At 39.6% G+C, this 23,833-nt stretch overlaps 1 protein-coding gene across 8 annotated transcripts in view; it reads right to left on the bottom strand.

The window, feature by feature from the left end:
• ROCK2 (Rho associated coiled-coil containing protein kinase 2) overlaps window positions 1–23,833 on the bottom strand; it is a 155,931-nt gene that overhangs the window by 9,039 nt on the left and 123,059 nt on the right. For 6 of the 8 annotated variants that reach the window (XR_012902516.1, XM_075923480.1, XM_075923482.1 and 3 more), the window contains 13 exons: window positions 23,517–23,586; window positions 22,104–22,207; window positions 21,807–21,993; window positions 15,519–15,612; window positions 15,313–15,407; window positions 14,350–14,529; window positions 13,919–14,087; window positions 13,335–13,511; window positions 8,999–9,069; window positions 7,819–7,907; window positions 6,203–6,281; window positions 5,691–5,952; window positions 3,051–3,264 (listed from right to left, as the gene is read on the bottom strand). Coding sequence is in view for 7 of the 8 variants with exons in the window: in XM_075923480.1 (XP_075779595.1) it covers window positions 3,051–3,264; window positions 5,691–5,952; window positions 6,203–6,281; window positions 7,819–7,907; window positions 8,999–9,069; window positions 13,335–13,511; window positions 13,919–14,087; window positions 14,350–14,529; window positions 15,313–15,407; window positions 15,519–15,612; window positions 21,807–21,993; window positions 22,104–22,207; window positions 23,517–23,586 (1,791 nt within the window). In the remaining variant the exon portion in view is untranslated. The remainder of the gene's footprint in view (window positions 1–3,050; window positions 3,265–5,690; window positions 5,953–6,202; window positions 6,282–7,818; window positions 7,908–8,998; window positions 9,070–13,334; window positions 13,512–13,918; window positions 14,088–14,349; window positions 14,530–15,312; window positions 15,408–15,518; window positions 15,613–21,806; window positions 21,994–22,103; window positions 22,208–23,516; window positions 23,587–23,833) is intronic. The other 2 variants (XM_075923484.1, XM_075923485.1) reach the window with 1 other exon arrangement.

Here is a 23,833-nt window from a genome sequence, read left to right as displayed (position 1 = left end):
GTAAATTATTTACAAGTTGTGACCGTGGTTAAGATTTTGTTGTTTTGGGGTACCAAAATGGTCTTGGCACCATGCTCAGCCAAAGCAGTGAAAAGAAGGTCAGTGACTATTCATTTGAAAGAGAGAAATTGGCCAAGAGTGGGGGACCTCAGTTACTGCAAACATATGCAAAATGTAATCCTCTGACAGTCATTACTATGAAAAGTTACTGTAACTTCACACGTTTTGTCCTTGCTCTTTGAGTGGATGGGCATCTGATCTTCCAAGATCAGTAACTGTACTATTGACCATTCTTTAGTCAGGAAAATTGCTAGTAAGATTGTGATCCCAATAATCTATTGAACAGCAAAGTAATCAATAGATTCAATGTTTACCTAAAAAGACATTAAAAATGAGGTCAGTTTATTGTTTTGCTTTTGGAGTAAATTTATCTTTAGTGCGTTCAGCATTAAAAGCTAAGAGAGATGCAAGGAAAGATGTCTTTTCCTCCTCCACACTGGCTTCCAGGTAGCTTCTACAATTTGCAACTAGTAGACATCACTTTTCTTAAAAAAGGTGGGCTAGAGGAATAAAGTATATGTACACATTCTCATTTGGTACTCTATGTGCTTGTGACAGAAATAAAAACGGTCTCTGTCAATAGCAAAGGTATTTCCAGTGGAGATTACCTACAAGAATATGAAAGACTAAACCTTAAGAGCCCAGGCAAGGATACATGCATCTTGGAGATGAATGAATGGCTGCAAAGATAGTGTTGATGGGAGGACTTAGACTGTCTCAATCATGGGATGCAATTTGGGAAGAACTATTAGTCAGAGATGGTGCCCATCTGACCAAGATGATGATCTTTGGATACTGATTATCAATCTAATGAGGAAAGCTTTAAACAAGGTTCAAAAGGGGCTAACGAAAAATACCCACAGGTCAGTAAAAAAAAGTAATCTTTACAGAGGGCTAGATCCTGGGGCAGGGGGAAGAAAGGAGGGAGGTAAAATAATTACAATAGTTTCAAAAAAGCAGTAAGAGGGGAAAAAACCTGTGGCTATGTACAACGATATGGGGAATAAACAGCTTGGTGCATGAACCTCTTCAGTTTGAGCTAAAAGCCAGCTGGATATAGAGCAAACTCATTCTCTCGGTAAGTGGTCTAAGTGCCACTTCGTGGGACAGTGAACCACACCCAGCAGTGTATGGGTTACACCATAATTAGAATGAATGGAAGGATTCTGAGTTGTTAATGGTCATGACCAAGAAGGAAACTTCTGTGAGGTGGATGAATACATCTTTCAAGTCTAGAACCACAAACCATGTGGTCTCATCCAAAGAGGGAATTACTGATACATATTAGTATCTTATGTTACCATGCAGAATTTTAATTTTCATATAAACACATTTAGTCAGCATAGGTTGAGAATCAATCTTCATTCCCCATTCTTTTGGGGGACTAAGTAGTAAGAAGAATGCTTTCCTTTCATGTTCAGGTAGAACTCTTTCTATGGCTTCCCAGTGGAGAAATGAGTCCACTTCTTCATACAGCATTTTATCATGGGATTTGCCTCTGAAAAGCAACCATCAATGCGAGGGGGGAGGGGAAGGTTGGGGAGTCCTGCTGCTCTTTATAAGAAAATGTCTTTGTTTTCACAGAGAAAAGATGGTTATATACCTTGTGTCTCTGCCAGGACAACTTTTTACCCATTTTTCACTTTATACTGCAAAGCCTGAAGTGCCAGGTGGCAGCCTGCTCCTTGGGAGTGGGAGCCGCTAATGAGTAACCGTAATGGAAACAGATAAGCTGATGCTTACCAGTTAAGCACTTAAACTGTTACACTTTTACATCCCTAGACTCCTCACGCCCATTCCTGTCTTCTTAGCTAGCCAGTCCAGGATTCACCCTTCAGGCTCCATGTCCAAGTCCCAGTCTTCATCATCACCAGGACTCTCAGTCTAACCAGTCCTATCTCACTTGCCCATTGCTCATTGCCACTGTCTCACTGGTCAACCAATCACATTCTCCCCTCCTACTCTCCACTGGCATCCTTCTTCCTATCTGGCTACCAGTCTCCTTCTCTGGACATCCCAATCTTCCTCACCAACCTGCCAGTTTGTTTCCTGCCCCAACTACTCTCCCTCTCTCCCTGCAATCATATCCTTACCACATAGATCCTCATCCCAATCTACTCCTTCTACTGCCCCATTTCCCTGGAGGTTTGGCTCTTGACTCTCTGCATTCAAGTGACATGGCTCCTCCTCTATACTGCCTAGTTTTTGGATGCTTTCACAGAATCAATGAAAATACAAAAGAACCATAACCACTTGTAGGAGTATCTGCAAGGAAAAATCTTACTCAGACTCTATAACCGTGAGGTGCAATATGTTCAATGAAGACAGAATCTTCAGAAAATTTAACTTAACAACTCTACTGAGCATATGTGGCCTCAGAATTTTTGAAAGGCTGTAAATTGCCCAAATTTGGGTGTTCTCCCTCACCTATGGACAGCAAAAAGCACATTCCTGACACAAAAGCAACCAACATTAACAGATTTAAATTCCCTGCTCCAAAGCATTGAGGCACTATTACTTCTTAATCAAATACCTTTAAAAACTTTATAACATCAGAGAAACATGTTTTCCCTAATCTAATTCTCAAGAAAGAGGGAGGAACTATTTTCACTGCAATGTTCCCAAGACATTTGGCACAGGAATTTTAGTCCAAATGGTTAACATTTCTCAAAATTGTAAGCAACTGAAAACTGGTTCTGAGAATGTGAAGCATCAAGCAACATCACACACAGGTGAGTTCTTCTTATAATACATACAGTAGATTTAATTCAGTGATAGGCTAATTCAAATAAGAACAAGAAACATGCTTCCTTACATAGCTTTCTTAATATTTTGTATACCCGATTTCACAAAAGATGACAGGATGAGCTCACATTTCACTAGTAATAGTATAAATACAGAAGGAAACAAAAAATGTTCTTCATTTGCCCATAACAATGTATCACAATGAGAAACTAAGTTATCGTCTTTAACAGCAACTTTAGTGTTACCTTGGTTTGTTTGGAGGAAGCTGTCGGCTTGGCCGTCTTATAGACTGATTTGGCTGTACCTTCATGGAAGTTCTAGGAGAAGATCGAGCAAAGGGATCAGGTGCTGGAGGCTTTTTGGGAATTTTTTTCACCAATCGGCTCACCCATTTCTGTTGTTCCTCCATAGAATTAGCTAAGAGTAGTAGATTCTTTGCAGTTGAAATATCATAATATACTGTAAGAGAAATTTGAAAACAAAATTATCATTATTTTTTAATGTGAGTTCACCTTAAAAACCAATGGCCAGATCCCTGGGCTCTCATAAATTGCAGAGACTGGAAGTCAAGTGGTATAATAAAAACCCAGTATAAAGCTGCTAGTTGGACTGCCATGATCACAGTGCTAACTTTGAGTCTACATTTAACTTTTCCTCCAAAGGAGCCTAAATCTATCCACAGTCTGCACCCCCTTCCAATTTCTTCCCTTTGGAGCAGTGTTTTTCAAAGTGTTCCGCATGCCCATTTTGAGAAAGCTGCTAGTCGGCCTGCACCACTTTGGGGGGCCTGCACCTAAAGGGTCCGTAGCTGAGGAGCCTTGAAGCTCTCGTTGGCTCTGTTTCATTGTTTCCAGTCAAGGGGAACAACGGGAAGGGGGCCTGCAGACCACTTTGAGAAACACTGCTTTGGAGGATAAGGAGACAATTATTCTCCATGGGTATGTCTACACAGCAAAGTTATTTCAAAATAACAGCTGTTATTTCGAAATAACTTTATTAGCATCTACGCAGCCAAACCGCTATTTCAAAATTAATTCGAAATAGCGGAGTGCTTATTTCGAATTTGGTAAACCTCATTCCACGAGGAATAACACCAAATTCGAAATACCTATTTCGGAATAAGTGCTGTGTAGACACTTGTATCGAAATAGGGGGCCTCCAACCTTCCCAGGGTGCCCTGGTGGCCACTCTAGCCTCAACCAAGAACACTCCTCTCCCTCGAGCCCTTAAAGGGGTTGACTCTGGCCACAGTGCCTGTGTTAGCTCCGAGCTTGCCAGCCCAGAGCCAGCAGTCACTGCCCCTGACCCAGTGGCACCAAAACACGAGCCAGCAACTCACTGGCAGCCAGCCCTCCACCGCTCCCCAGGAGCAGTCTGCCAGCTGCCAGGAGCCTGCCAGGGCCTGGAGAAGGGGGGTGCCTTCCTGGTCCATGGTGGAGATCATGGACCTTATTCAGGTTTGGGGGGAGATGCCCCCAACGTCCATGATCTCCACACTAGACAGAGAAATGCGGCCATCTATGGCAGAATAGCTGCCAGCCTGGCCACCAAAGACCACATGAGAACCCTGGAGAAGGTATGCATGAAAATCAAGTTGGTCCAGCGAGACCCCCAACCCTAAGCTTCCCCTCCCCCTTCTTCCCCTTGCTCCCCGCTTCTAGCTCCCTCCTCCCAGGTTTTCCCCCTCCCCTCTCCCACCCTCCTTTCCCCAGTGTTACCAGAGTTTCACTCCTTCCCGCCCCCCCCGTTTTGTTAAATAAAGAGAGTTTGTGTTCATGAAAATACTTGTATTTTATATGTCAACAGGAAGGGGGGTTAGGGAGGGGTAAGTGGAAGGACGTGAGGGAGGAATGAGGCACAAGCCCCCAGTGGGGCAGACCAGGGAGGCTCTTAGTGCTTATTGGGGTGGAAGCTATCCCGCAGGGCCTCCTGGATACTGACAGCCCCGCGAGGGACCTCCCGGATGGCAGCCTGCAGAAAGTGCAGCCAGGCTCGCAGCAATGCGTCCAACGTGCCCAGGGGCAGCTCTGGTTCCATGTTGCAGAGTGCTGTGTTGTCCCGAGTGAGGGCAACCAGAGCATGCAGAGACAAAATGCTTTGCTGTCCCTCGTCAAGGTAGGCAAGCAAGCAGGGAAACCTGAGAACCGGATGTCCTGGGGAGGGAGGGGGTCCCTTTAAGCACAGGCCTCAGATAGCCTCAGGCAGCAGCCCCACAAAGTAACCCCTGACCTGATGACCAGCCGAACCTGATTCTGGGCAGCCTTAAATACAATTCAGCGTCCACTCAGTGTGGACGCACTATTTCAAAATAACTTATTTCGAATTAATTATTTTGAAATAAGATATTTTGAAATAACGCTGTAGTGTAGACATACCCCATGTTCCTGAGGTAGCAATTACATAGGAGAACAAACAAATTCTTTTACTGCCATTTCATGCCCGTAAGAGATATTGAGCACAGAGGACTATGGAACCCAGCCCAGAATGAGCAACTTTTATGAGTGTCATAATCTGTATTGCTATATACGCTAATATCTCTGTTGAAATGCAACAGAATCCACTGGGTGAGTACTGTAGCCTTTTAGGGTGGCCCACCTCTTATGATGCTAACAGCACTAAAAGTATATGATATACATGTCCTTATGCCGCCTGAATGTCACTGCACTGCAGAGTGAGCTAATCTTCCTTGAGGGAATCATGACAAGGTTGCATAGCCTACGTACAATAGCAGAGCCCAGCAGATATGTACCCACAGATCTGGTATTCAAGCAGTTACTACCTTTTACCTTGAACTCATCTGAGATCACATCATTAAAAATATGTATCTGAATTATTCCCTGTAGTTAACTGGCAACTATACCTTTATTCAGTTATTTACTATTTACCTTTGCAAGGTGCTATAATCTCTTCCTTTTTATCCATGTGATCTTTGTGACATTTGATATGGCAACGGCGACACTCTAGAGCAGGAGGAGGTTTAAACATGTGCCACAGCGGCTTCATGCATGCCTCACAGTTGGTTGGAAAATGATACAGAGTGGGTATAAACTCATGTCCCTTGTGGCAAATGTAATTTGATTTCTCCCCCAGAGGCTCAACAGGAAATTCTGGTTCCTTCTTGCTTTCTCCTTCATTAGCATACAGAATCTAGAATTAAAACAAAATAACCACAACATTTGTACACAATGGTGTAGGTAAAGGGCAATTATTTCGTTAACAAATATCCAGAAATAAAAGTTAGGAGCAGGTTAGAATAGATTTTCTGAGAATTTATATGATTTACTCACTTATACCTGCGCAATCCTTAATAAAAAAAACCTTTTGAAAGCATCTTTTATTTAATTGCATAAGGAATTTTAACAGTTTTTCCTAAAAACACTAATTTATAACTATATACCTGAAATATCCTAGGAATCTCTTTGGAATCTGCTCTGTAAACATCAGTCTGTGTGACTGGCCGGACATGGAACAATTTACTGTAGAAGTAGATTTCAAAGAAATAAAACAAAAATAATTAAATCTGATATGAGAGTATTATCTAATTATTAAATGCACTGAGTTAATATGAACAATTAATTACGGAATTACATTGTATCCTAGCTAATAAGTTATATAAATGCGATGTAAAGATTTCCAGTAAACAAAATTCTAAATCCACTTCATTCAACTCCTAGTCCCAACTCCGCATATCAATCTCCAAACCTTAATTAAGAAATGGATACATGATAATATATACATAAATATATAATAATATATATTTACATTCATGCAAACCTTGAATACTGTGTGCAGTTCTGGTTACCCCATCTCAAAAAAGAGATATAGTAAAGGGGAACACAAATGATGAAGAAGTATGGAACAACTTCCGCAAGAAGAGAGATTAAAAAGATTGGGACTTTTTAGCTTGGAAAAGAGGCAACTAAGAGGAGATATGATAGAGATCTATAAAATCTTAACTGGAATGGAGAAAGTGAATAAGGAAGCATTATTTACTCCTTCACATATATAGGCAGTCCCCGGGTTACATGGATCCGACTTACATCGGATCCCTACTTACAAACGGGGTGAGGCAACCCCGCACTAGCTGCTTCCCCCCAGCAGACCAGGGAAACGCGGAGCAGCTTTTCTCAGCAGACACCTCAGCTTGAGAATAAAGGACTGAGGGAAATGAGGTGTGGGAGAATAAAACTGAGCTCTGGAGAAATGTTTGGCTAGAGTTTCCCCTACAATATGTACCAGTTCCGACTTGCATACAAATTCAACTTAAGAACAAACCTACAGTCCCTATCTTGTATGTAACCCGGGGACTGCCTGTACACAAGAACCAATGGTCACTCAATGAAATAAATAGCCAGCAGGTCTAAAACAAACAAAAGGAAGTATTTCTTCCAAAAGCACAGTTCATCTGTGGAACCTGTTGCCAGGGCATGAGGTGAAGGCAAAACTATAATGGGGTTCAAAAAAGAACTAGGTCCATCAATGGCTATTAGCCAAGATGATCACGGATGCAACACTATGCTCTGAGTGTTGCTTGCCTCTGCGTGCCATTTGCCAGAAACTGGGAATGGACAAGGGATGGATCACTTGATTATGTGTTCCATTCATTCTCTATGAAGCATCTGGCATTGGTCACTGTTGGAAGATAAGACACTGGGATAGACAGTCCTCTGGTCTTACCCAGTACGGCCATTCTTATGTTAATGTACCTAACTTGTATCCCAAAACCAAGTGTGTGATACAGTTTCCCCACTTTGTGCCAATTTGTACAGGATAGGAGTTGTTATAGTTCTTAATTCTGGCGGTCTATAGATCAGTCCCCAGTGTGTTGGCCAAGCGGGCAGTCAGACATACACCAACTGATTTCAAACTGCAGTTTAAATAACATATGTCAGACTCACTATCAGCTCTCAAAAGTATTTTCTAAAGCGGTTTTCTTTTCAAAGTCATCTGCTAATGTTCATCTGAAAGTTAACCAAAGTAATGTGTATCACAATCTTTTTTAATAATACTTACTCAATATCTAAAACCATGTAGGGGTTAGAATGTTCTTTATCTTGTTCACTATCATAGAACAGAATCTTCTTACTGCTTACAATAACATACTGTTAAAAAAAAAAAGATACATGGGTATTAACATAGTTCTTAAAATACAGGTTTTATCTCAAATATTTATTTGTCATGTAAATATTTTTACAACACACTTGCATAATTTTATTATTATTCAATGGACAATAGCAGCTTAGTAGTTTGGATCCACTACATGAACACAAAGCAAGTCATACTTGACATCACAATAACTTAAGATGCAATAATTTGGTAACAAGTTACCTTTATATTTTTATATTTATAAACATCTATTTTATGTTTATATTTTTAAACACCCATTTTTAAAAGATGCAAAAAATGGAACCCAGAAGAACTGCTAACAGGATACAAAGCCTTTGGTTTCTATGTTTCTAATTTTGACTAAGACTGGTCCTATTGATAGTGAACAGGTTTTCCATTCACAAAAATTATTAGAGTTAGCACTTTTTTGGATAATCTCAATAAAGAAGCCAAAGACTGAGTACAGAGCAGAAAATCTCTCACCCTAAAAGTTGCCCAGAATAGGCATATTTAGAGTGTAAGGAGAGAGAGCTGACACCATCCTCACTTATGCTGTACCTATTCTATGATTAAAAAAGTCATCAGGGAAGCTTGAAACACATCACAGGCTAAAACAATGGTAGTTCAGGGAAGACATTCAGTTATTTATTGTCTACCTATCTTAGTGTGTTGTTGGGATCAGCACCTAGATGACGAGCCTGACCAAAGCAAAATAGAGGTAACACTAGTAGGAAACTAACCTGACCAAAACAAAATAGCGGTAATGCTGGTAGGAAAAGGAAGGCACTTTCTCTGACATCAAGGACATATGCCTTGGAGTATATCAATCCATAGACTTAGAAATCCTGTTCAGACTCCTGATGGTTATATGACCAAATAATAAACCACGGAGTCATAAAAAATGTCTACTTCCATCTGTCCTCTGACCTAACAGACTCAGGCCTGTCAACAGTGATTTATGCACAGACTAACTTCAAGACTTACTAGATAGAACATATATGTAAGAAACAAGTCACACACCTTTAAAAAGCTGCAACTTTTAGTACAAAAGCAATTTGTTAAGTACAGGTCAGTGGTTTATTCTCACCTTTTTCACCCATCCAAATTTCTTAGTGTTGTTTCGGACAGGTAGTGATAACCAACCCTCTAATCTTGATTCTGCAAATGAAATATTAAAGTAAGTATTTAAAGAACACACATTCATCTGAGACCACTGGACATGTGAAATACCCTTTACAGTATTTAGAAACAATAAGGCAGACATACAAATACCATAACCTGATAAGCAAAACTCCTTGCAAGATTTTTCACAGAACATTTTTCAGGGACCAAAAAGCACAGTCATTATTAGCAAATAATGCACCTCAAAAACTAATCATTCAGACTAGGAAAAAAGAGCCAATGTCTAACCAATTAAACTATGCTAGCACACATGCATTCTTTTTAGTAAAAATAAGACAAGACATTAAATAATTATAGGCATTTAAAATTATTAATAGTCTCCAGACCTAAAATTGTCTGTGTGAAAACATTCGTACAGAATACATTGTTTTAAATAAAAACTTCTAAATATGAATACACAATCAAATATGTATTTTGCATCCTGTAAACTAATTTATTTAATACATACTTCATATATATTATACAAATTCAATAAATTTACCTCAAATATTAATATACTGTGGGAGTTACGGAGAGTTATAAATAAAATTGACTATTTTCTCAAATAACAGCAATAGCTAAATCTGAAGAGTTTTGGCATTATAATTGCTCTACAACCTTTTTCTCAGAACCCATGTAAATCATCACAGCTTTCTCACCAGTAACAATAAGTCACCTTTGGCTGCGCCTTTTGCCTTTACTGCATTCCATACATTTTCACTGAAACACTTAATACGAAATAGCTTTTGCAGCTAGTTTCACACAACAAACATATTTTATACCATCTTTTCTCTGAAGATTTCAAAATAGCCTTACATACAGTAAGCCTTGACATCTCAATTGTAATTTAATATTCGTTATAGGGATGGTAAGAGAGTTGTCGACTAGTCAACTACCAGATGAACATATGCTTATTGGCCAGTCAAATCGACTACTCGCTTCCCCCTGCCCCTTGCTGCCTCTGTGTCACAGGCAGCAAGGGAAGGGGGGGAAGTAGGAGTCGGTGCTGGGGGAAGCCGTCTCCACAGTGCAGGTCGGGTGGAGGTCAGGGGAGACAGAGGTGCAACAGTCCCAAAGCCGGTGCGAACCGGGACTGTTCAGTCTCAGCTCACGCCAGTCCCAAGAGTTAACCATGTTGCAGCCCTGACTTTTAAATGTAGTAATGCCCAGGGCTTTTGCTACATTTAAAGGCAGAGTGGCAGCAGGGTTAGCTCCCAGGGCCAGCGTAGCAGGGACTGCTTAGTCCCAGCTCATGCCACCCCAAGAGCTAACCCTGCTGTAGCTCTGCAGTTTAAATGCAGTAGGAGACGAGCCCCCCTCATCGACTAATTGAGTAGTAAATGGAAATTCCATCGACTATTTGATTAGCTGATTGACTGCAATTTAACATCCTTAATTTGTTATGTGATAAAAACCAAAGATCAATCAAGATCATGCTCCCACTGTGCGAGGCACTGTATCAACACACAAAATTTCCCTGCCCAAGCTTACAAACTAGTTGAAGATAAGAATTTGTCTGATTTGTTAGGTAAATAGTATTAGATAGAACTGCCCTACCCACAATAATTGCTTTCTGATTATTTATATCAAAAGAGATAATACTTATAGAGCACAGTCTCTGCACAGGAACTTTAAATTCAAAGTTCTAAAACATTTCATTTTAACACGGGCATCTTGTTCTAGCCTATGTATGAAATTTTAACATCCCCTAGTCCTGTAGACACTGATTCCTTTTAAGCAGGTGGTGAAATTATTTCTGTGTGTATAAATGGGAATTGAATAATGAAAAGATAAAGTTACAGAAGCCGCAGCACAGTGGAGAGAAAGGTTAGGAAGAAGAGAAGGGAGGGAGAAAGATTATCTAGTATGATGTATACACTGTCTTTAGAGTATATTTGTTTGTTTGCTGTTGACTTTAATGAGGACACACATTTTAATACACACATCAAGTATATGGGAAAGGGATGGGAACGGTTACTGGTTAACCGGTAGGGAACCAGCCCAGCTAGTGGAGCTTGCCACAGGCAAAGGCACTCCAGTCCAGACGGAGAAGTCCCCGCCACCAGCGAGGGGTGGGCATTGCAGCCCATCTACTCCCTGTTTAAGCGTTTAACCGGTTAAACAAAATGTTTAGCCAGTTAAGTCCGCGTTTCTCAAACTGTGGGTCCTCCGGGGGGGTGAGCAACTTAGAGGGGGGTCGTGGTATCACAAAGTTTGATAACCCCTGAGTTAAGTGATTAAATGGGATTTTACATTCATAACATGGGAAGCACATTGCCTCATATGTCTGGCATATTAAATAATAATGAAAATTTAAATCTTCAGCAGTCAATTAAGTGGTGCACAACTCATGCCTCTAGCATCACCTGTGGCTCTTCAGAGCCTGACATATGACTTTTCATGGTCTTAGTGGGTTTGCCTGGAGCTACTCTCACACTGCCTGATACCAGAATACTGATCCCCAGCATGAAAAGAACCTATTCACTAAAGGAGAAACATTTACATACTCCTCACCTTTCCAACCTCTAAGAATTCAGCTTGAGGGGAGACAGTAGTCAAGTCCACCCAATTTTCATTAAGACAACAAAAAAAGCAACAGGCAATTGTTCTTTACCTGTTGTCAGTGCAACTGTATAGTTTAAATACTCTTCATTGAGTTTGCTGCTAAAACTGACTCCACCCCATACAGGCCAAATGCTCTCTACCCCTAACTCTTCTCACAGACAAGAACAGGAGAAAAGGTACTCATGAAAAACATTCAGCCATCCCCAGAAAAAGGAATTGCGAGGAGAAGCTAGGGTTGGCTGGATCCTACCAGGAACAGCTCAAGGAGTTAAAAAAAAATCTCTCAGTGAATCTGCAAAAGCATTCACCTGCCTGCCTCTGTTGTTGTGTATCCGTATAGCGTATATAGTAATAGAAATATGAGAATCTGGTGTCTCTCCTCTTAAACAGCATCCTTAGTCTGGGGACAGGTACAGGATGAGAATCTAGTTTCTCCACAACTTAATCCTTAGTTTGGTAGCAGGGACAAAACAGAAGAGAATGTATTGTCTAGGAAATCACCTTCATAGCATCTTAGATTTGCCTGTGTGCTTAATGGACATAAACCTTGTTTTCTCTCAGACCTTTTTCCCAGCCCTGCCTTCTTATGAGAAAGGAAACAGATTTTATTTACTGAAGTCAGATATAATTAAACATTTCTTAAAGATAGTCTAATTCAGTCTGAACTCTGAAACCCCTACTGATCTGACAAGTGTCCGGGGATAAAAGTAAAGAAATTGTAACAGCATCTAGAAAGAAGAGACACCAAAATATACTTTGTGTTTCTTTTATAAGGAGCATCAGAACACAAAAATTATGCACTTTGGGAAAATAAAGAATCTAAAGAATCTATTTCATCCTTACCTCAGCTGACAATGTGCTGATAACATTCCAAAATAAAACTGATCCATGTATTGAAATTTAAATTAAAAAAACCCTCCATAATCAAAGGAATCTTTAGGGAGATATTAAATGTCACTATGGTAAAAAAAAACCTCACTTCAGTACTAGGAGGGTTGATCTATAGAGTATGTGTACACTCACATATAAACAGTTATAATATATATAACATATGTTTATAAAAAGAGCTATCTTTCTCCACAAAGGATTATTTTCTTCTTGCTGCTGGAAAAAGTACATTTTATTAGCTTGTTTCTGCCTTTAATGACAACAAAGATCCATAATGAACACACAAATCTTACGTTTTAGGGACCAATCTTTTCTAAACAAGCCTCCAAGTTTTAGTGTTTTAATCATGTGACATCCAACTTTACAGAAAGAATTTGGTCACACCAAAACTGGATTTGAATAGGCAAACAGTATTTGTACTGATAAGGTGAACTGTTAGATAGTCAATTAGTCTGGAATATTTAATTGCTCAACTAGAATACTAACGTAAGATTTTGGATAAACCAAAACTCAGAGGCGCATAAAGTTTAGCACAGACCTTGCATAGAGACCACTTTGAACATATAGCAATACAATCACCTTATCAAAGCCTGCTGCAAAATGACTGTTTTTAAACTATCGATCTAAAATTTGGTTGTAACTGAAACACAAGCCAATTCTTTGTTCATGCAACATTCTCTTTAATATGCTCCGGATTACAACTTGCGCTGCCAGTGCTTTTGAAAATAGTGTTAGTTATTTAAAAAAAAGGCCAAGAGGGCAGAGTTAGAACAAAACATAAATGCACCAAATGGTTTCAGGAATGTCACCTGTGCTATCAGGTTCAGAAGGGATGTGTGCACAAGACAATGGTTCTTCCTCTGAGTCAGAATCAGAGTCGAGAAGCATGTGAGAACTGGAAGGCTTAGTGGCAATACTGACAGAGGTAGAAGAATGCTGGTATGTAAGAGACATTGATTCCATAGTATGGGATTGAGTGATATGGACTAAGCATCCAGCACAAAGGAGGAAAAAGGACAGAATAGTTAAAACAGAAACACTAAAAAGAGAATATTAGTTTTTATATTTTATCATTTAATGCAGTATTCACAGTATTCATCAATCAAGAGAAAAAATTGTTAGTTCAATGAGAGAAAAATGTAATCTTTGATTTCTTAAAAAATTGAATGAACTTTTTCTAAAAACATCATTTAAAAAGAATTAAGTATAGAGAAAATAAAGATTGTTTCAGTTAGTGCATGGATATTAAGTGCTATCAGACTACTGAAAAGGTATAAGGAAATACAGAAAAACCAAGGAAGTCACAGAATAATAAGGTAATTTAATAGTTTGATTTCCATGATAATACACTATAAAACTAATAAAAATGGGAATATTAATGAACAAATCATACCAGGGAATCCATCATCTGCTTCAGCATCTCCAGGTCCACTGCCAATGCTGGTGGTATCTAGCCCAATATGTATTGACTGGAGCTGTGAGCGAAGTTGTTCAATGTCGCTATCTTTGCTATCAAGTGTCATCTGCAGTTCGATTCGTATCTGGCTCTCCTCTGCTATTTGCTGTGAAAATTATTTGAAAAGGTTTGCCTTTTTGTATTATTGTTATACCCTATAATTTCTTATTTACAATATTTTTCTTGGTGGAATGAGGTCTTCACAACCAATCTTGACATGCACAACTACTTAATTTTTTTAGCTGGGTCATCCTTAAGGTATAGAAAATGAATGAATAAATATGACATCTTGAAATAATCATTTGAAACCGGGTTTAAAATTAAGTAAAATTTAAGAACATTTTTATTGCTACAAATTCACTTCTTACTGCCTGCATTTCATTGATCTCCTTCTGATATTTAATCATCATCTGGGTTAACTTTTCACGCTCAGATTTCAGTTCCATGTGCAGTTTCCTATTTTCCTTTTCTTTCCTCCGCACATCAGTGTCAGCTCCACGTTTGACTGGATTCTTCCGATTCATGATCTCAGCCAACTTGTTGACAGCCTTGAAAAACAAACAAACAAAAAGAACACAGAACACACAATAAAGCTCCCATAGATAAATAGCTACAAATAAAGTAATCTCTCCATCCATGATTAGCTTAACTTAAAATATTTTATATATGAATTCAAAAATCTTTGTGAGTGCCCATCTAAATGAAATACCAATTTAAATCTCTGGATCAATCTCTCTCTCTCTCTCTCTTTTTTTTTTTTTTTTTTTTTTTTTTTTTTTTAAAGTTAGCCCCAATTAGTTAGAAGCCATATACAACTTTTAATTGGAATGTCTAATATTCCTCTAAATATCTACAGCACAATGAAGGAGCACAACGTTTAGTATCCTAACTTTGGCAGAGTTTATTGCTAGATGCTTCAGGAAAAGATGAAAAACACCGAAGAAGGTAATTTGAAATTGCTAACAATAAAATTAAATCAAACTTAGTCATAAGCAAAATACATGTCAAAAGTAGATTCTCTGAATCAAAATAAAGGATTTACCTTGATTAGAGATTTACAATGGGCTAAATCACATTGGGATAAGTTGTTTTATTCAAGAACGATGTATCTATATTATACGTCTGTACCCACAGTGTGCAAGTTTTCCTAATCTAACATGGTTTAGTAAAAAAAGTCTAAGGACATAATAATTGTTTCCAGACTTCAACGAGTACATAAAGATGATTTACAAAGGAAAGAACCATTCCATCTAAAAATGTGATCTCCTGCATGAACAGTATAGTATATTGTTCCAATTATCGTGATAATCTGCTCATTCTTTTACATTTACCTGAGTTTTCAGTGTTCTCTCATTCAACAATTGCTTCTCAAACTGAGTTTTAACAACAATTATATTTGTTTCTTCCTCTTTTAGTCTTGCAATTTCTGTAATAAGGCAATAAGAAATCTGTCATGGCTAATTAGAGCATTAATGGTACACTTTTTGATGATAAAAGTTTTTTCAAATTAAATTCAAGTTGTTCAGTGAAAACTCACGTTCTTGAACTTCTTTCAGCTTATTATTCAGTTCTTCTTTCTCATTAGCAAGATTAGCCACATCACTCGTTAGTGTCCTATTGGCTTCCTCTAGCTAAAAACAAAACAAAACACAAAACTATGTATTACTACACAACAAAAAAATAATGTAACAAATGACTGGTTTACTGGAAAGAAGGAAAATATATCAGAATTAGATCAAAGTGAAGGAAGAGAGGATTTGGAGCAGGAAGAGAAATGGGAGGCACAGAGAATGAGCAAGCAAAGGTATGTGGGGACAGGGACGAGAGAGAAGGAGCAAAATAAATAATTATGTAAAGGCTGTAAGACATGGCAAAAATGAATAGGAATAGTCTGCCATCAAAATCAAGACACTAATAAGCTCAGGACTTGGTAGAATGCATGAAAAATTACAACCATCTGAAGGTGAGACTTCAAAACAGAGAATGTGCAAGTTTTGTGTGCTATGTATGGAGGAACTGAAAAGGAGGAACAGAGTTCACTGTAGCAAATATTTAGAATGAAAGAGAACTAAAGGCGAGTCTGCTGAAAGAGGGCAGCGATATAAGCAGAGTCAGAGAAACAAAAGCACAAAGCTGAAGACAATCAGGGGTCTGCAGACAGGAGTTTGCAGACAGGGGAGTTTAACATGGAGTTTGACACAGGGAGACCGACGATTGTCAAAAAGACCTACAACACCTGTGCCAGCACTGCTTCTGTCTCCTCCACCTGCACCTGTAGCTGGACAGACCACCTGACAATGGATGCCTCTACCCAGATCCTGGTGTGGTTTTGCAGGGACTGTGGCTTGCAATTCCCACTTACTGAAATCCAGGCTGGGGAGCTCCTCCAATGCGAAAGGTGCCTGCTGGTGGAATCTCTCAGGCAGCATGTGAGAGAGCTACAGGAGGAGGTGGCTAGGTTGGGGAGCATCTGAATCCACGAGCAATTCCTGGACAGTATTCATGTGGAGACAGTTGAGATAGCTGCCCCAGTACACAAGACTGGTGACACACTACTGGTGGAGAAGCAGATGGTTCAGGGTGGACACTGGCAGTTGGTTACTTCTGGCAGCAGGCAGTGCTCCACCCCTGCTCTGAACCCTTCCACTGTGGTACTGGGAAACGATTATGCTCGTCTTGATACAGGAGATAAGGAATCACCCCTTATAGCAGAGGAGGAGACGCCTCGTACCCCCAAGGCTGGGAGGTCTTTTGCCACCACTGCGAGGAGGAAAAGTAGGATAGTGGTGGTCGGAAACTCTCTTCTGAGGGGGACAGAGGTGCCCATCTGTCACCCTAACATGTCATCTCAGGAGGTATGCTGCTTGCCGGGGGCCCGTATCCGAGATGTTATGGAGGCATTGTCGAGGATTATCCAGCCCTCTGACTACTATCCCATGCTACTCATTCATATGGGCATTAATGATACTGAGCGGTGTGACACTGAGCGGATCAAGAGTGACTACAGGGCTCTGGGAGTATGGGTGAAGGAGTTTGGAGCGCAGGTGGTATTCTCTTCAGTCCTTCCTGTCAAAGGTAGGGGCCCAGGCAGAGACAGGTGCATCCTGGAGATGAATGCTTGGCTGCGAAGATGGTGTCGCCAGGAGGACTTTGGCTTCCTTGACCATGGGATGCTATTCCAGGAAGGACTGCTAAGCAGGGATGGCGTTCAACTTCGAGGAAGGGGAAGACTGTATTTGGATACAGACTGGCTAACCCAGTGAGGAGGGCTTTAAACTCGGTTCAATGGGGACAAGTGACCAAAGCCCACAGGTAAATGAAGAACATAAGAGACCTGGGAGATGGGTTGGAAATGGGAGGGAGTGTCGGCTATAATAGTAGGGAGAAAGGAGGGAGAAGGCAGAACTGGGCAAGATCAAATGAGTATCTTAGATGCCTATATACAAATGCAAGAAGTATGGGTAATAAGCAGGAAGAACTGGAAGTGCTAATAAATAAATACAACTATGACATCGTTGGCATCACAGAGACTTGGTGGGATAATACACATGATTAGAATATTGGTATAGAAGGATACAGCTTACTCAGGAAGGACAGGTAGGAAAAAAAGGGAGGAGGTGTTCCCTTATATATTAATAATGTACACACTTGGACTGAGGTGGAGATGGACATAGGAGACAAACGTGTTGAGAGTCTCTGGGTTAGGCTAAAAGGGGTCAATAACAAGGGTGATGTCATGCTAGGAGTCTACTACAGGCCACTTACCCAGGCCAAAGAGATGGATGATGCTTTTTTTAAACAACTAACAAAATTATCCAAAGTGCAGGATTTGGTGGTGATGGGGGACTTCAACTATCCACACATGTGTTGGGAAACTGACACAGATTATCCAATAAGTTCTTGGACTGCATTGCAAACAACTTTTTATTTCAGAAGGTTGAAAAAACTACTAGGGGGGAAGCTGTCCTAGATTTGATTTTAACAGATAGGGAAGAACTGGTTGAAAATTTGAAAGTGGAAGGCAGTTTGGGTGAAAGTGATCATGAAATCATAGAGTTCATGATTCTAAGGAAAGGTAGAAGGGAGAACAGCAAACTAGAGACAATGGATTTCAGGAAGGCAGATTTTGGTAAGCTCAGAGAGCTGGTAGGTAAGGTCCCATGGGAAGCAAGACTGAGAGGAAAACAACTGAGGAGAGGGGCAGTTTTTCAAAGGAACGTTATTAAGTGCCCAAATGCAAGCTATTCCACTGTGAAGGAAAGATAAAAAATATGGCAAAAGACCGTCTTGGCTTAAACAGGAGATCTTGCATGATCTAAAAATAAAAAAGGAGTCACAAAAAAAACCCAACCAAACCACCCCCCCCCCACACACACACCAAGGACAAATTACAAAGGATGAATATAGGCAAACAATACAGGAATGCAGGGGCAAGATTACAAAGGCAAAGGCACAAAACGAGTTCAAACTACTTACAGGCATAAAAGGAAACAAGAAAACATTCTATAAATATATTAGAAGCAAGAGGAAGACCAAGGAGAGGGTACACCGAATGCTCAGTGAGGAGGGAGAAACAGTAACAGGAAACTTGGAAGTGTCAGAGATGATGCTTAATGACTTCTTCGTTTCTGTCTTCACCAAGAAGTCTGAAGGATTGACTAACCTAGTGAATGCTAGTGGAAAGGGGGTAGGTTTAGAGGATAAAATAAAAAAAAGAACAAGTTAAAAATCATTTAGAAAAGTTAGATGTCCGCAAGTCACCGAGGCCTGATAAAATTCATCTTAGAATACTCAAGGAGCTGAGAGAGGAGTTATCTGAGCCTTTAGCTATCATCTTTGGAAAATCATGAAAGACAGGAGAGATTCCAGAAGACTGGAAAGGGGGCAAATATAGCACCAATCTATAAAAAGGGAACTAAGAACAACCCAGGAAACTACAGACCAGTCAGTTTAACTTCTGTGCCAGGAAAGATAAGAAGGTGATAGGGAAGGCAGCATGGATTTGTAAAGAACAAATCATGTCAAACCAACCTGATAGCTTTCTTTGATAGGAAAACAAGTCTTATGGATAAGGGAGAAGCGGTGGATGTGGTATACCTAGACTTTAGTAAGGTATTTGATACGGTCTCGCATGATATTATCATCAATAAACTAGGCAAATACACCTTAGATGGGGCCACTATAAGGTGGGTGCATAACTGGCTGGATAACCATTCTCAGAGAGTAGTTATTAACGGTCCACAATCCTGCTGGAAAGGTATAACAAGTGGGGTTCCGCAGAGGTCTGTTTTGGGACCAGTTCTATTCAATATTTTCATCAACAATTTAGATATTGGCATAGAGAGTACGCTTATTAAGTCTGAAGATGAGACCAAGCTGGCATGGTTTGCAACTGCTTTCTAGGATAGGGTCATAATTAAAACAAACTGGGGAAATGGTCTGAGTTAAACAGGATGAAGTTTAATAAGGACAAATGCAAAGTACTCCACTTGTACACAAAGTACAAATGTGAAACCATCAGTTTCACACAAATAGACTGGGAAGCCACTGATAGGAAGGAGTATGGCAGAAAGGGATTATAGTGGACCACAAGCTAAATATGAGTCAACAGTGTGACACTGTTGCAAAAAAAGGAAACATGATTCTAGGATGCATTAACAGGTGTGTTGTGAGGAAGACATGAAAAGTCATTCTTCCACTCTACTCTGCGCTGATTAGGCCTCAGTTGGAGTATTGTGTCCAGTTCTGGGCACTACATTTCAAGAAAGATATGGAGAAATTGGAGAAGGTCCAGAGAAGAGCAATAACAACGATTAAAGGTCTAGAGAACATGACCTATGAAGGAATACTGAAAGAATTGGGCTTGTTTAGTCTGGGAAAGAGAATATTGAGAGGGGACATGATAGTTGTTTTCAGATATCTAAAACGGTATCACAAGGAGGAGGGAGAAAAATTGTTCTCCTTGGCCTCTGAGGATAGAACTAGAAGCAATGGGCTCAAACTGCAGCAAGGGAGGTTTAGGCTGGACATTAGTAAAGAATTCCTAACTGTGAGGGTGGTTAAGCACTGGAATAAGTTGCCTAGGGAGGTTGTAGAATCTCCATCTCTGGAGATATTTAAGAGCAGGTTAGATAAATGTCTATCAGGGATGGTCTAGACAGTACTAGGTCCTGCCATGAGGGCAGGGGACTGGACTCCATGACCTCTCAAGGTCCCTTCCAGTCCTAATATTCTATGATATGCTGAAGTGACGTTCTTCCAAAACAGAGCAGGCATTCCATAGATTTTGAAGGAAAGGGTTTGAGTTTAAGACTGGTAGGGATAGAAAAGTGTATGGCTATAAATCATCAGGTTTAATGGTGATTTCAGAAGTGTGGAGGAGGAAAAGGAGGCAGATTTTAGATAATGATACAAGAGATCTGGAGAGAGGTGATGGAACTGAAGCACAGAAAGTGGGTGTAGTAAGGAGGGGCAGGTCAGGAGAAAGGCAAGGCCTATGTGAGGAACACAGTGGAGGTAAAGATTCAGAGGATGCACGTGGAAGCTAGGGGTTGAAACTAAAGACAAATTTCAAGGAGGGAAAAGAGGTAATGGTACCAGTGATGGAATCAACAGCAGTTGATGCAAAATGTAGACCACATGAATACTGATTATGAAAGATGAAGTGGGTTGTGGCTCCATATTGTGGGATGAGACTAAGAATTAATGCAACACTGCAAGGAAGTCAGTTCTTAATTGAGGGTGCCTGCAGCTCGTGCTGCTCCTTGCTCTCCAGAGGACCCTAAAGAAGGGCAGAAAGGGCAGCCTCTACCTATATGTTTAGCATATTATTTTCAGGGGGATACAGAGTTTGCAGGCCTTGATCTTTTCTTTGGAACTAGCTAACAGTTTTGAAATCTTCCTGAGGTTGTTTACAGCCCATTCGAGAAACTTAAGGAGAGGACGGCTAAGCTGCCTCTATTACAGGGCTGGGAGGGCTCTTCTGTCACCAGAAGTCCAGATACTACCCAAACACGTTGATACCTTTTTTGTTTAGGTCTATATTTGGTAACAGATTTATCCACAGAAGGCACAGGCACAATATCAGTATGGAAATATGTAGCAAAACGTAATTTAAACAAAAATGCATACATTGAAAATATAACTATTGCCTAATGATGCTTCTAAGCGATCATTCAAAATAACAAAATTGTCAAAAATTGTATATTGGGGACTTAGGCTTTCTAATAGGCATTCGAGACCAAGCTATTAGAATGCCTTGAATACTTATTAGAAAGTCTTGAATGCCTACTAGAACCCATTAAACTACACTGTTAAGTGAATCCCTCCAGCCACAAAGGTTTTCTAGACAAAGGAATCCATTCCTAGGGTGTCATGTTTTAGAACTATACATATCTGAAAAAATATGATTTAGAATAGAAAACATGACAATCTTAATTATAGAAACATAAACTGTACCATCATACATAGATTTTATACACAACTGAATATACATATACTTCTCCGTTTTGTTTCCATACATCAAAATATGGAAATAATTATATTGTAATCCAGATGTGAAAAATACGTCCACAGAAAATGTGTCTTAGTATTGGAAACAATGCTAAATTTTAATTAAACAATATTAACCATGTAGTGGTTAAAAAAAAAAAAAAAGAAATTCATGATATGATGCTGCTTAACTCAATCTACTTGGACAAAACTCTAACATTTTTTCAAGCTACATATTTCTATCAGACTCTAATCATTATAACAAAGATACATTTGAAGAACTTTTAGCACATAATAAAAATATACCACAGGAGTTATGATACAGATTACTCACAGATCCTATGGTAGCATCTTTCTCAGTAAGTTCTTGCTTATGCCTTGCCATCATCTCTTTGATCTCCAATTCTTTCATGATCTTCTCTTTTTCCAAATCAGAGTACTGTTCTTCTGCAATGGAGCGAGCAAGTTGCTCTGAATCAGCTTTTGTCAAAGTGATCTCAAGTTGTGCAGCCAAAGAGTCTCTGAAAATTAGTGATAAATACATAATTCAGAAGTTAAATGAAAGCCTTTTACAACTCAGATAAATAACCTCATTTTTCTGAACATATCCAAGTAAGTGGCAAACTCTCACCTCTCATCTTGTAACTCCTGTATCTTTTGCTGAATTTCTTTACAAAGTTTAGTCTTTTCTTCACACTCCTCTTTAAGCTCACGAACTTGGGTCTTGTACAAAGTCTAGAGTTTTAAACAAGGGAAAGAATAATGACTTGCATATTTTAGTTTAAGGAATATCTAAATGAATGGGACAAAAATCACACTAAATACAAAAATCTTTAATAAAATGCCAAGCACGGGAGTGTCTTTTCTCTCTGTCTATGTCTACACTGCAACACTATTTCGGGATAGCAGAGTATTCCAAAATAGCTATCCCGCATCTTAACAGCAAGCCCGTTATTTCATGCTTTCTATTCTGACATCCCTGTAAACCTCATTCCACAAGGAATAAGGGACATTTTAGAATAGTGGGTTATTTAAAAATTTGGCACTGTGTAGACAGCACCAAATTACAAAATAAGCTATTTTGAAATAAAATCTAAATAAGATATGCAATTTGCATAGCTCAAATTGCGTACCTTATTTTGAACTACGGTGCAGTGTAGACATAGCCTCTTACCCCTGACTTAAGGCAACCATACTTCCTATCGCCCTAAATCCCAGCTAGTGAGGAAAAGAGAGCACATTTAAATCCTCCAGCTGCTAATACATTCCTCCATAAATGTGCGTGCTATCCTCACACAAGTAGGTTTCAAAGTGTGTATGCATGTACAATTTATGCACCACACATACACATGTATATGGGATAGCTCAGCAGAGGGGATATGGGATAGCTCAGTGGTTTGAGCATTGGCCTGCTAACCCCAGGGTTGTGTGCTCAATCCTTGAGGGGGCCATTTAGGGATCTGGGGCAAATTTGTCAGGGATGGTACTTGGTCATGCTGTGAGGGCGAGGGATTGGACTCAATGACCACTCAAGGTCCCTTTCAGTTCTATGAGACAGGTTCATCTCCATATATTATATTATTATATGCTTTTTCAAAGTTTCTTTTTATTGCAACATAACTAATTAAAATACTTGGAAAAAGTAGTCTTTCCAAATCTGTAACTAAGACATTGGTATGTATAAGCTATCATACCTGTTTGATAGAAACATAATTAACAATCAAGAATTATTTGCCTGTGTGCAAAGCTGATCACCCACAGAAACGCATCATTTTTTAAGGATTTTTATTATTTTAAGCTGGCAAATTAATTACATGAGAAATTGAATCCTTTTCTTCCTGTTTACGCACTGCATAGTAGACCCTACTTTTCCACAAGTATTTGTAGAATACTTTGTGAACAAATTTCAGCCTATATTAATGTTTGTGGACTGTTCACTAAAAGATATCTGCCAAGTTATTGTGAAGCAACTGTACATCTAACTTAGATGGTATCATTTTCAGCTCCTTAAAGGCCGGATTGATAAAATAAAAACAATACATACTGAGAAATACTGTTCAGCTTCAAGCTGGTCTTGAAGCTCTTTCATTTGTCCATCTGCATCCTGACGTTCTCTGTAAAACCATAAAACAGTACTTGTAAGCAAAACTTGTGAAAATACTACAAACAACTACATAAAAGCAAAAGGCTTCTGTATGCACATGCATCTATAAAACTCTTCTTTATTTTAACATCACCTCACCAAAAGCAAGGCCTTCTATACCAAAGCCTTAGGGTTCCTCCGACCCCACTCCCCACATTGTCTCTTGCCCCCCATTATGCCTGGACAGCTATGAATACTATGATCTCTTCAGATCTCGA

The sequence above is a fragment of the Pelodiscus sinensis genome, chromosome 3 (genome assembly GCF_049634645.1).
Source record: "Pelodiscus sinensis isolate JC-2024 chromosome 3, ASM4963464v1, whole genome shotgun sequence".
Taxonomy (NCBI): domain Eukaryota; kingdom Metazoa; phylum Chordata; order Testudines; family Trionychidae; genus Pelodiscus; species Pelodiscus sinensis.
Note: the sequence above shows the minus strand (reverse complement) of the source record. Positions and strands in the feature narration are given on the sequence as shown.